Source organism: Diceros bicornis, chromosome 5 (genome assembly GCF_020826845.1).
Source record: "Diceros bicornis minor isolate mBicDic1 chromosome 5, mDicBic1.mat.cur, whole genome shotgun sequence".
NCBI lineage: Eukaryota > Metazoa > Chordata > Mammalia > Perissodactyla > Rhinocerotidae > Diceros > Diceros bicornis.
Window position 1 is genome coordinate 80,964,674 of NC_080744.1, and position 14,530 is coordinate 80,979,203.

General features: G+C 36.9%; 1 protein-coding gene across 4 annotated transcripts in view; it reads right to left on the reverse strand.

Moving 5' to 3' along the window:
* ASB7 (ankyrin repeat and SOCS box containing 7) overlaps positions 1 to 14,530 on the reverse strand; it is a 53,610-nt gene that overhangs the window by 20,320 nt on the left and 18,760 nt on the right. For all 4 annotated transcript variants that reach the window (XR_009220129.1, XR_009220128.1, XM_058542326.1 and 1 more), the window contains exon 5: positions 1,847 to 2,452. Coding sequence is in view for 2 of the 4 variants with exons in the window: in XM_058542326.1 (XP_058398309.1) it covers positions 1,847 to 2,452 (606 nt within the window). In the remaining 2 variants the exon portion in view is untranslated. The remainder of the gene's footprint in view (positions 1 to 1,846; positions 2,453 to 14,530) is intronic.

Genomic DNA, 14,530 nt, shown 5'->3' on the forward strand with positions numbered 1-14,530 from the left:
GCTTGGGCAGTCTAGCTCTAGTCTATGCCATTAACCACTGAGCAAAATATTTAACAAAAGGGGCTGGGGCATTTATGTCTGTAATATGCCTTCCTGAAGGCAGCCACACTAACTTAACCAAGAGTCTCTAGTGTAGAAGTTAAAGCAACAACAACAAAAAGATATTCAGAATTTATTAAGAATAAGATACACATTATAGGCTATATATACCATGAGAGAATCCTAACTTCAAGAGTAATCTTACCTTTCACAATACCAACACCCCTAACAGTCTACAAATGAAGACTGCTAGAAAATTTGCTGAGAGAACCAGCATTTGAAATTTCACTACAATCTTTTCCCAAAATGCAGCCCGGATCCGAAGAGTCAGAGTCAGCTGGTAAGGAACCAGCAGACACCCAAAGATAGATCTTCTATCTTTGGGTATGTGTGTGTGCCTCAAAAGCTTTCTGCAAGGGACCACCTACCAGACAGCCCAAAACACCTCTCCCAAGGCAGCCACATCTGTGCTGTAGAACGCAGGAGCCACCATGCACTTCTGGCCACTTAAACTTAAATTAATACAATTAAATACAACTAAAAGTTCAGTTCCTCAGTAGCAAGAGCCACATAACACATGCTCAACAGCCACCTGGGGCTAGTGGCTACCATATTGGATGCACAGAGAGACCACTTCCATCATCACAGAAAGTTCTGTTGGGCAGATGCATGAGACCCTGAGTGTGATTTCTTTTTATGCTTTAGCCTAAATACACTTAGTGGTAATAATTTCATCTTTTCTTTCTCATGAATACACAAAATTCAAATTACACTTCATTTCTTCATAAGATTTCTACTCCCAAGTTCAGTTCCAAGGGGGAGACTAGATTATTTACCAGTAGGTCAAGTAAACTCCTTATCCCCCAGTACTTGGTTCCCAGAAGGTATTTCTTCTTCCATAATAATGACTGAAAGGTAAAAATCAGGTGAGGAAAAGGGAATTCATTAAAAAGTGCAGCAGACAGCAAAAGCAAACATTTTATTTATAGACTTGAGCTTCAAGTTGGATGTTAAGCTCTGAGAGACGTACTCAACTGGTCACAAGGAAGCCCGACAAGAGAGGGTGGCTCCATCCACACAAACTAACAACCCCATCAGAAAAACAATGCAAACACAGGCACCACTGCACAAGGCAGGTCAGACACTTCTAGGCTTTAAAAAGAAAGTGCCCACACAACAACAGGTCAGATAAAATGGAAGCCATGTGGGCCGGGGACAGTGGGACCAAATTTTCCACTGATAGCAAACCTTTTCTTACAATGTCTAGCATTCTTAACCTGCATTACTAGGATACCTACATAAACAAGACTGCTGTTCTATTTCATGTGGGTTGACATGGTAATGAAGCAGAAAAGCAACAAGAAAACATGAACAACAGCCTAGCAATAAAGCACAAATTCTAGGCACTTCCATAGCTATGTAATCTAAAACACAAAATTCTCCTTCTAATCCCTCAATCTGAAGTCCATGAAAGTCCAGAAAGACTATGTTTATGACCAGTAACCACCACGTTGTCCTAAGATAGATCTTCGTTAATTTTAAAAATTCTCTTCTCTCTATCGTTTCCTCCATTTCTTCTCTCACCCTGCCTATCCAGCCCTATTACTTTCAGTAACACAACTGAATTTTTACGAAGTCTTGTGAAATAGAGCTTTCTTCTTATTTCAGATGAATGAGGTATTACTTACCAATAGGGCTAATGGGAATCATTAACACCTGGTCATTTTAAGTTGTAAAAACACCTTAAGCTCCTCAGAAGATGCAAACTTTTTTTAAAGTGCAATAATAGTAATAATAAATTACATACTTGTGACTTCTTGTAAGAAATCCAAACACGGTCGACTACTTCCAGAAATACTTATTGAAACAGCCAATGGGGTCTGCCCTTCATAGTTCCTTGTGTTCGTGTCCGCTCCATAATTATATAACATCCGTGCGCAAAGCACATCATCCCTAAGGGCAGACAAATGTAAAGGAGTCTGTCCATCTTCTAAGCGACCCAAGTTTGTGTCTGCTCCTCTCTGAAGGAACATTCGGCAATAAGAGTGATTGCTTTTGATCACGGCGTATCGCAATAGGAAACCATTCTGAATGTCGATGTTGGCATTGTGGTCCAGGAGGATTTTCACACAGCTTGATCTCTCTCGGATAATAGCAAGCTGAAGTGGCGTCGTACCTTTATCACTCAGTGGGTCGACCTCAGCCTTGAACTCCAGTAGGAGTCGGACAAATGAGTCCCTACCGTAGTGAGCAGCCACATGGAGGGGAGTCCAGCCATCATTGCTTTTCGCGTTAATAATGTCACTCCTGTATTCAGATTCTAACATCAAGCGTGCGATCCGGGCCCGACCATGCATGGCCGCGTAATGAAGAGCAGTGAAGCCTCCGATTAAGTCTTTAACTGTGGGATCAGCTAGAGTTAAAATCAAAATGAAAACATTAGCAGACCCTAAGACACAACAACAAACTCTACCATGGCACAGTACATTTTAGCCAATTCTACAAAATGTGAAATAATTAAACATTATAATGAACATCAAGTACTTCTTTCCTCAGTTTAATTAAAGTATAGTTTTAATGGAAAATAAATTTTAGGAGAAAGTTATCAAACCTGGGTTAACAGAATGAGAATGACTTACAAAGTGTTTAAAAGATGTATACAAAACACAGAGGTCAGATCACCACATTCCCCCTCTTTCTAATTTAACCAACTGCTTTTGGCTACTCAACTCCTTCATCTCTGTATTGTTTCATGTCTCTCTTCTGTTTTAACTTTTTGTTTTATTTTCTCTTGTGCTTCTTCTTGGTCTTAAAGAGAAGCATGTGTAGCAACATCTGCTGTTCTAAATTACGGATGTACTGTGGTCTGGCAGACTGTGTTGTTTTAGGATGTATTTGGTAGGAAAAAAAAAAGTTTTCCTGTGGTCTGTAAAAATTCCAAAGCATGTAAGATATATGTTAAGTGATCTGGATAAATCATGTTTTCATAAGATAAAAGTCTATTCTGAATTCTTAGTTTTACAAGAACTTTGGAGTTTGTAAGAATTAAACAGCACAATTTTTTTGCATGAAAAATTAGGAGAAACCTCAGCACTGTATAAATATTATTTTCTAAAACAGTTCCAAAACCCTCTCCTAAAGTGACTGATTTCTGGCAAGAGAAAAAAAAAAAAAAAGAAACTACAATGATTTATCTCCTATGCGACTCAAGTCACAAACTTCTGTCACCCGCCCAGATCTTTCTAAAGTCGAGGGTCAGTTCTGTGTAGCTCTCATCCCACTGGCCTTCCTGGGCAGTGGGCAGAACAGGGGCAAGAACTGCTCCCCCATACTATACAGATGACTTCCTACAATTCCATGTGAACACAAATCAGTCAGACCTGATTGCCTAGGATTAAAATGCTTTCTTCTTATAAAAGTCACCCTTAATTTTTGGTTTGTTCATAAAAGAGAAAAATTCACAAGTGTTTTTCAAGCAAACAAAAAAATCTCCAAAGCTATATGATTAAACATTTGTGTATTGTTTAGTAAAATGTTATTTAGTTCTAAAACATTATGACAGCTAGATTATTTAAAAAGATTTATGAGGTAAAAAATTACATGTAAAATAATAATACTATGGAGAACAAAAAATTCAGTTAAGAAGTAGTTGCTAAGAAAACCTAGAAAAAATAACATGTTTTAGGTAAGCTATATCAAATGGATTTATAAAATTACTTAATATAAACTGACAGTACACAATAGTAATATGACTTTTACCCTATTAAATAAACAAGGGTATCATATCTGCCTTGGTCTTCACTAAAAGGAAAATATACTGTACCTATTTACTATATGACTTAAAAAAATGAAGGCAAGAACATTTTAACAAAGCATTTTGCTGCCATCTACTGGTAAAGTATGAACATAAGCTACTAATGTTTCTATTTTAGAGGAGCTGAGCCCTGGAGTCTGTTTCGGGTACCTCACTTACCTAATGTGGACTAAGTGCAGACAGGCAAGAAATCTAAAAGAACTCCTTCTATTCAAATCAAACAGTAAATCTTGCCAAGACATCCATTTCCAATCTATACCTGACCAATCAACTGCTTCCAGACATTCTCTCTGAATCTGCCAGTGAAATTTAAGAATACCTTCTTTCACATCTCCCACCTTTCATACACCAGGGGTGCCTTTAAACGTGCCAGCCAACATTCTTATGTGCATCCTATACTTGCTCTATTTGACAGTAAAATTAAAATTACGTTACATGAAATTGCACTTGCATCTTTGGTTTTCCACTTTAGGTCTTTTTCAGGTTCTGCTTACGTTTTGGTGCTAGTCTGAGCTAGGAAAAACAAAGATTAACAAGTATAGCAATGATCTTCTTAGTCTCAGTAAAAACCATTAAAATACATTAGCTGAGCACATGCTGGAAACACAGCATAGAATAAAGAGCTTTAGGGTAACAATGCATAAAATCCTTAGAGTTACTATCCTTGAGAAATTAACAAATGGGAGATCTAAAACAAATGAAGATGCAAATAAAAATTAATTTAATGACTACTAGTAGCCAATGCAATAAGATAAGAAAAATATCTCATTTGTAATAGCAACAGAAACTATAAAAAACCTAGATATAAATTCAGTAGATGTGCAAAGCACATGCAAAGAAAATTTTGAACCGAACTCACTTCATCTACGTCTCCTCAAATGTCCCTTCATCAGAAAAGCTTTCCCACACTAAGATGACAGCCCCATCAACCTCCTACTTTGTCCCCACAGCAAGATTTCTTTTTTCCAGGTGCAACCTATTTTAAACAAGTTGTAGCACAGTCTCAAGAAATCCATTTAACTCTATTGAAAAATTTGAAAGTACATATAAATAAAAGCAAATAAACATTCCCTAACAATATGGTTTCCTTTTTTCCAACAGCTTTACTGAAGAACAATAAAATTCACCCATTTTAACAGGTTGATGAACTTTGACAAATTATATAGTCATGTAAGCATCACCACAATCAAAATATTTCCATCATCTCAAAAAGTTCCTTCCTGTCTCTTTACAGTCAATTCCTTGCCCAGACTCTGGGCCTCAGGCAACCACTGAAGTTTTGCCTTTCTAGAATTTCATACAAATGGAATCATATAGCATGTAGACTTTTGTGTTTGGCTTATTCCACTTTGCATGATGTTTTTGAAATTCATCCATGTTGTCGTTGTATCAAAAGTTCATTCTTTTGTACCGCTGAATAGTATTCCATAATATGGATATACAATTATTTATCTATTTACCAGCAGATGGCCAACTGGGTTATTTCCAGTTGGAAGCTATTATGAATAAGGCTACTGTGAACATTCATATACAAGTCTATATGTGGATATATGGTTTCATTTCACTTGGGTAAATACCTAGGAGAGAATTGCTGGGTCACACGTTAAATGTACATTTAACTTCCTAAGAAACTGCCAAACTATTTTTCTAAGTAGCTATACGATACTACACTTCCACCAGCAATATATGAGAGTCTCGTTGTTCTACATCTTCACTAATGCTTGGCATCATTAGTAATTTTAACTTTACCTATTCTAGAGGGTGTAAAGTAGTAACTTATTGGGGTTTTAATTTACATTTCCCTGATGACTAGTGATTTGGGGCTTATTCATACACTTTCTTTTGTGAAGTGTCTGCTGAAATGATTTACCCATTTTTATTGGGTTGTTTTCCTCATTATTGAGTTTACAACTCAACTATGTATATAGGATACAAGCCCTTTGTCAAATATGTTTCATAAACATCTTCTCCTAGTCTGAGCTTGCCTTTTCATTTTCTATACTGTCTTTTGAAGAGCAAATGTTTTTAATTTTGATGAAGTCAACTGTCATTTTTTTCTATGTTTTGTGATTTTTGTGTCCTGTTTAAGAAATCTTTGCCCAACACAATGTCACACAGATTTCCTATGTTTTCTTCTGGAAGTTTTATACCTTTAACGCTTATGTTTAGGGCAATGATCCATTGCTAGTTGATTTTTGTGTACAGAGTGAGGTCAAATCAAGGCTCATTATTTTCCATATAGATATGCAATCGTTCTAGCACAATTTGTTGAAAAGATTATCTTTTCTCCAATGATTTATCCTGGTGTCTTTGTCAAAAACTAATTTACCACTCAAGTGCGGGTCTATTTCTGAACTCTATTCTGTTCCATTGATCTAAAAGTCTATCCATGCACCAAGACCAGATTGTCTTGATTACTGTAGCTTTATAGTAACTTTGGATAGCAGGTCGTGTACATCTTCAACCTTCTTTAATAAAAACTATTTTGGCCAATAAATTTTAGAATCAACTTGTCAATTTCTTCAAAGAAGCCCGCTGGAATTTTGACTACAACTCTACTGACTCTAAAAATGAAATCTCCCCAAAATGATCTAAATAACACCGATTCTTCGAAGCCATGAACATGGAATATCTATTTATTTAGGTCTTCTTTAATTTTCCTTGGAAATGTTTTATAATTTTCAGTGTACAAGTCTTACACATCTTTCATTAAAGTTATTACTAAATATTATAAGTTTTGGTGCTCTCATAATGAATTGTTTTTAAATTTCATTTTCCAAATGTTAATTGCTGGTATAGAGAAATAAAATTGATTTTGTACATTGATCTGTGTATTCTGTAATCTAGCTAAATTCACTTTTTCTAGTACATTTTTGTAGATTTCTTACAATTTTCTACCTACACAATTATGTTCTCTGCAAATAAAGACAGTTTTACTTCTTCCTTTCCAATCCATAGGACTCTTCTTTGTTGTTCTTCCCTTATCCCAACAGCTAGAACCTACAACAGAATATTGAATAAAAGTGGTAAAAGCATATACCCTTGCCTTGTTCCTATCTTAGAGGGAAAGCATTCAGCAGTTCACCATTTACTGTGATGTTAGTGGCAGTTTTTCAGAGATGCCTTTCCTTAGGTTTTGGAAGTTACCTTCTGCTTCTAGTTTGCTAAGTCGTCACGGTAAATCCTTATTTTCTATTGTCATGTGCATTATCAAATGTATTATTAAAATAATCATTTGGTATTTAGTTTTGTTCTATTAATATGGTAAATTACTCACCATATTGATTTTCAGATGTTAAACAAATCTTGCATTCCTGGGATAAATGCTACTTGGCCATGATGTAATATTGTTTTTTATATACTGATGGGTTGGATTTGCTAGTATTTTGTTAAGGATTTTTCTATCTATTGTCATGGACAATGGTCTGTAGTTTTCATTTCTCGCAATGTCTTTATCTGGTTTTGTATCAGGGCACTACAAGCCTCACACAGTAAGTTTGGAAGTGTTCCTCCTCTACCTTCTCCAAGACTTTGGGTAGTGTTGCTGTTGTTTATTTCTTTAATATCTGAAATAATTCAACAGAGAAGCCAGCTGGGCCTAAAGTTTTATTACTGGAAAGTTTTAATAATGAACTAAATTTCTCAGACAGATATAGGGCTAATAAACTGTTCTATTTTTTTCTTGGGTCAGCTTTGGCAATCTGTGTCTTTCAAGGAATCTATCCATTTCTTCTAAATGGCATAAACGTGTTCATTATATTCTTTATTATCATCTTAATGTCTGTAGGATCTGTAGTGAAAACATTTTTTCCATACTTGATATTAGTTTTGTGGGGGTTTTTTTTCCATTTTCCTCATCAGTCTAGCTAGAGATTTATGAATTTTATCGATCTGTTCAAAAACCAGATTTTGGTTTTTGGTTTCATTAGCCCATTTCCAATTCCACTGATTTCTTTTCTTATTATTTCATCCCTGTTTTGAGGTTAACTCTAGCAGTATACAAAAACTGTTTCAACATACAGCCTCCTTTCCTCTCCCTTCTTTTGCGCTGCTACCGTCATATATATTACATTTTTATGTTAAAAACCCAACAACAGTTTTATAATTATTGTTTTATGTTGTCTTTTAAGAGATGAAAAGGGGGGGAAATATATTTAACTGTCTATTGCAGAATGGTTCTAAGCAGGCCCCTCCCATAATCCCTGCCTCTTGATGTTCATGTCTTTGCATAATCCACCCCCCTTGAGTTTAAGTGGGACCTCTGACTTACTTCTAACTAACAGAACCTGGCAAAACTGATGGAATGTCCCTACTGTGATTATGTTATGCTATATGAGATTCCGTCTTGCTAGCAGAGTCACTATAGACACTCTCCTTGCTGCCTTGATGAAGTAAGCAGCTAGGACGCGAAAGCCCCCAGGACAAGAATCCACAGGTTATCTCTAGGAACCACAGGCAACCTCCAGTCAACAGCCAGCAAACAGCTGAGCCCCTCAGTCCTAGAAGCACAAGGAAATTAATCTGCCAACAACTTAAGTGAGCCTTGAAATGAATTCTTCCCCAGTCAAGCCTGAGAAGAGTCTGGTCAACATCTTAAAACTGTGCGGTAATAGATGTGTGTTGTATTAAGCCATATGTTTGTCTAATCTGTTATACAGCAACAGAAAACAAATACAATGTTTTTTATATTTACCTGCATAATGACCTTTACCAGTGATCTTTATTTTTTGTGTGAATTTTAATTACATGTGGTCTTTCAGCCTGAAGGACTTCTTTTAGTACTTCTCATAAGGCAGGTCTCAGAGCAACAAATTTTCTTCATTTATCTGGGAACGTCTTTATTTTGCCATCACTTTTGAAGGACAATTTAGCTGGACATGAAATTCTTGGTTGACAGTAGTTTGTTTTTAGCAATTAGAATTATGTCATTCCACTGCCGTCTGTCCACTGTTGTTTCTTATGAGAAATCAGCTGTTAATCTTATTGAGGATTCTTTGTATATAATGAGTCAATTCTCTAGGTGGTTTCAAAATTTTCTTTGTTTTTGGCTTTCCACATTTTGACTATAATGTGTCTAGATGAGTTTGTTCAGATGTGCAGTTTAATCATTTTCATCAAATGTAGGAAGTTTTGGGCCATTATTTCTTCAAATATTTTTTCTGTCCTTTTTTCTCTCTCTCTTCTCTTTTCTGGCACTCCCATTATGCCTCATGCATATGTTGGTATGCTTGGTAGTGTCCCACTGGTCTACAGGGCTCTGTTCATTTTTTTTTTTAATTCTTTTTTCTTTATGTTACTCAGACTGAATAATATCTACTGATCAGTTTTCTTTTTTTTTTTTTTTAAGGAAGATTAGCCCTGAGCTAACATCTGTTGCCAATCCTCCTCTTTTTTGCTGAGGAAGATTGGCCCTGGGCTAACATCTGTGCCCATCTTCCTCTACTTTATATGTGGGACGCCTGCCACAGCACAGCTTTGATAAGTGGTGCAGAGGTCCGTGCCCAGGATCTGAACTCATGAACCCCAGGCTGCCGAAGTGGAGCGCGCGAACTTAACCACTATACCACTGGGCTGGCCTCTACTGATCAGTTTTTAAGGTTACTGATTCCTTCTGCCAGCTCAAATCTGCTGTTAACTTCTGTAGTGAATTCTTTATTTTAGTTATTGTACTTTTCATGTCTAGAATTTCTATTTGGGGATATATATACACATAAATTCTATCTCTTTGTTGATAGTTTCTATTTGACGAGTCACTGTCATTGTATTTTCCTTTAATTCTTTGACAATGGTTTCCTTAGTTCTTTGAACACATTTATAATAGCTGCTCTAAAATATTCTTAACTAAGAGTACTATCTGGGCCCCCTCAGAGACTTTCTATTGGCTGGTTTTATTTCCTGTATATGAGCTACAAGTTCCTGCTTCTTTGCATGTCTCATAATTTTAGACTACATCGTAGCAACCCTGGATTCTGATCCTTGCCCCTTCCAGGTAGGTTGCTATTGCTGTTTATTTTAGTGAATTGCCTAGACTAATTCTATATAGTTTGTCTTCCCAAGAGTATGTAGCCACTTATGTCTCTACTCTATTGTTGTTTTTGTTGTTGTTATTCACATTGAAGCTGCTCCTAGGAATAACTTATGGTTGGCAAAAATAACTTATGTTTGGCCAATGACTGGTCAGAGGTTGGGCATAAGCATCCTCAGCCTGTAAAGCTTCTGCCCTTTGCCAAGAAGATATGTGTAGAGGTTGGGACACACATTCAATAATCAGGTAATTTGTAAGTGTGCCCCAGCTCTTCTTTTCTGGCCCCATGCTCAGCTACGAATGAGCAGACAACTGAGGTCCTCTCTTAAGCATGCATGTAGCCTTCTAGATCCCAAGGAATATGTAGAAGCTTATCAAAGCCCACATAGCTGTCTCACTCAGCAGGTCTCCTATTAAACGTGAGGCTACTCTGTTGCTTGCCCCAACCAGTATCCTGGCCTCAGGCAGCTGTTTTCTTGACATTTCCAGATTGTGTAAAACCTAGATCCAGCCCATGGTTATTTTCAACAATGCTCCAGGCATGGGGCATTTCCACTGAGCTCCAAAATCAAGTCAGCCCCCTCTGGCAAGGAGGCTCCAAGCCCTCATGATAATGTGCCACAGAGACTGTGGGAGGGCTGAGAGGGTAGATGGGAGCGCCATTTTGGTTTCAATTTCTTCTCCTTTTTCAAGTTTCTTAAAGTAAAACTTAAATAATTGATTTAAGATTGTTCTTTTCTACTATAAGCATTTAAAGCTATAAATTTCTCTTTAAGCACTGCTCTAGTACTTCCCACAAGTTTTAATATACTGTATTTTCATTATCATTCAGTTCAAAATATTGTTTAACTTCCAAATAACTGAAGCTTTCCTAGATATTTCATTATTGTTGATTTTTAATAAAATTCCATTGCAGTCAGAGAACATACTCCTACGATTTCAGTCTTTTTAAATTTACTGAGACTTTATTGCCAGCATATGATTTATCTTGATGTCTGTATCATGTACATAAAAAAGAATGTATATTTTGAAGGTGTTTGGTATGATTTTCAAAAATAACAATTAGGTCAATGTGGTTAATAATGTTTTCCAGATTTTCTCTAGTTATTGATTTGTTTTATCTAGTTGTTCTATCAATTGCTGAGAGGTGATAAAATCTCCAACTACAAGTGTGAAACTGTCCATTTCTCCCTTTGTCATTTTTTTGTCTCATATATTTTAAAGCTCTCTTACTAGGTGTGTGCACATTTTATGATTGTTATTCCTCCTAATGAACTGTCCCATTTGTCATTGCGAAATGTCTCTCTTTAGTTCTAGTAATAGCTTATGTTACTTATGTTCTAGTAACAGCATATCTATTTTATATGATATTAACATAGCCACTCCAGCCTTCACATGGTCATCATTTGCATGGTATATCTTTATCTATTAATTTACTTTCAACCTGTCTGTACCTTTAATGTATATCACTTGTAGGCAGCATATAATTGAGTTGTCTACTTATCCTTTCTGACAATTTCTAGCTTTTAACTGAAGTGTTTAATCCATTAATGTTTAATGTAATTATTGGTTTAGATTTACCATTTTATTATTTATTTTCCATTTGTCTCCTCTATTGTTCCTTTTCTTCCCTTTACTGCTTTTTTTGTTGCTGTTCTATTAGAACGTTTTTTAGCATTCCATATTAATTTCTCTATTGACTTATTAGCTGTACTTCTTTGCATTACTTTTTTTTACTGGTCACTCTAAGGGTTGGAATACACACACTAACCTGGTCAAAAACATAACCAGGATTTGTACAGAGGTACTATTGTGTGCATCCCATTTGTGTTTAGAAGCTCAAATACTTTTGGACATTACAAAACCCTAAAAGCCAGAAAGTCAGAGCTTCGCAAAACATATGTATAAGTACTGTACCCTAGCTCATTCTACACGTGATTACTCTTTTTAAAAGTTTTGGGGGGCCGGCCCGGTGGCTGAGTGGTTAAGTGCGCGTGCTCCGCTACTGGCAGCCTGGGTTCGGATCCCAGGTGCACACCGACACATCGCTTCTCCAGCCATGCTGAGGCCGCGTCCCACATACAGCAACTAGAAGGATGTGCAACTATGGCATACAACTATCTACTGGGGCTTTGGGGAAGGAAAAAAAAAAGGAGGAGGATTGGCAATAGATGTTAGCTCAGAGCCAGTCTTCCTCAGCAAAAAGAGGAGGATTAGCATGGATGTTAGCTCAGGGCTGATCTCCCTCAAAAAAAAAAAAAAAAAAAAAAAAAAAAAAGTTTTGGAAAGTGCCGAAAGCAATTAGCTAAGTGACATAGGCACAGGCACCACATGGAGATCTATAAAACACTTATGCAGTGTGTTGTAAGTATTAACACAGGAATGACAAGCAACAGTGAGGGAGGAAAAAAAATCCAGACAAACACCTAAAACTTTGCTAATAATTCACCACAGAATAAAGAGTTGGGAAGTCAGATGGTATAATGTTTCCAAACAGGATTTCCCCTAGAAATACTTTCTCATTAATGAAAAATTAAAAATTTAGAAAAGAAGCAAGGCAAAAAACAGCACTTCCTAATAACTACTGTCAACACTGATGACGGACTTTCAGCTTTTCCTCTATACATTTTCTTAAATTATACATAATTGTAATTATAGTCTAGTTATTTAACTTTTTTTCTATATTTGGGTACTGAGAATGCCTCCATTTTTAAATGTTTATATAACAAGAGGTGAAATTTTCATATAGAAAAAAATTCCTGCATTTAAGACTGCTTCCTTTGGATAAATTAATAGAACTAGATTTATTGGGCAAGAAGATCTTCCATTTCTAAGGGTCTAATACATACTACTTACTAAACTGCTTCCACAAGTGCTTTCATAAATTCCTACCATCGATGTCCCTGTTTCATCACATTTGGGATTATCATTTGCAAAATCTTTCATTTTAGAAAAGCTGAAAATAATTTCTCACCATTCTTCTCTGGATTTCTTTGATTACTCCCTTATCTCTCAGTTATTTTTCCTGTGTTTCACCAAGAGGATTTTATCTACTGTATCAAGAGGACACCTCAGATGCTTTGCTCAAGTTCCTCTAGGGATTTGCTTTATAGACTTAACCTCTAGAGCTTCAGCTGACTGCACTTCAGGTCAGTTTGCATAAACAGTGAATCCAAAGATAAACATGCACTAAGACATGGTCTCTTCATGTTATCTTCCTGAAATGTCCAACATGGTGACAAAATCACAATAATAATGAGTTTCTTATAATTCCCACTCTGGTAATAGAGACTCTTTCCCATAACTCCAAGAGCATACTAACCTGGTCAGATATATTACTAAGACTTGTACAGAGAGGTACAATTATATCAATCCCATTTGTGTTTAGCAAATCTTATATCTTTGGACATTAAAAAACCCTAAGTGTTCATCATTTTGAAGCAGGATGTTTGAAAGTAATGCAGCAAAATATCATTTATCAGCACAGGCCAATGTTTCATATCTGTGATGTCCAACATGGTAGCCACTAGACACATGTGGCTATTGAGCACTTGAAACATGGCTAGTGTGACTGTAAACTGAATTAATTTAATTGAAATGTAAGTGACCACATGTGCTATAGACAACACATATTTAGATTAAACTAGAAAGACAGGCTCACTGTTTTCCCTTTTAGAATACAGTTATCCAACTCAAACTTGCCTATTTTCTCAGTGAAACTGGATTTCTCCCATAGCAGCAGCAAGTATGGCCTCACACAGCTGTTCCCCAACCAGGCTTCCCCCTGTGGTGACATCACTGTCACCAAAGCACAGTCACAGGCAGCCTCTTAGCTCTGAGTTTTATTAGCTCTGTGTGATCACCTTTTGGTGGTTTTACAGTGCAGGTGTATAGATTTAACAGCGGTAAGACACAATCCTTTAATATACTTGAGATAACGAATTTTTACTTGGGTGAGCGGCTTGTATTAAACGTCTATGGCCCAGTGTTTAAAAACTGCGTTTGGCTGACTTTCCCAGGCTCATTCAATAAATGGCAACTCTTTTCTTCCTGGTCCTCAGGCCCCAAACCTTAGTTATTCTTGATTTCTTTCACCCTCACTTCACATCCAATCTATCAGCAAACCTTGTTGGCTCCACCTTCAAGGTATATCCAGAATCTGACTACTTCTCAACACATCCACTGCTATCATCTAGACAGACCGAGCCACCAGCATCTCTCGTCTGGACTGTTCCAAAGCTTCCCGACAGGTCTTTCCATTTCTCCTTTGCTCCTCTACAATCTATCTTCCTCAGAGTAGCCAGAGTGAGCCCTGAAGTAGGTTCCTATCATTCTTCAGTTGAGAAGAATTGAATGGCTTCCTATTCTCACTCAGAAGAAAGTCTGAAGTCTTTCTGGAGCTTTCAAGGATGTATAGGCATGTCAACTGACTCTCTCTTTAACCCCGTTTGCCTCCACACCTCCACCATTCTGCTCCAGCCACCGTACTCCAGGCTGTTTCTTGAAAATGCTAAGCATGTTCCATCCTAGGGTTTTTGCAGCACTTGCTGTTCCCCTCGCCTTTAACAGTTTTCTCCAGATAGTCACATGGTTTGGTCTTCACTTCCTTCAGGCCTCAGCTCAAATGTCACAGTGAAGGCCTTCACTGAATA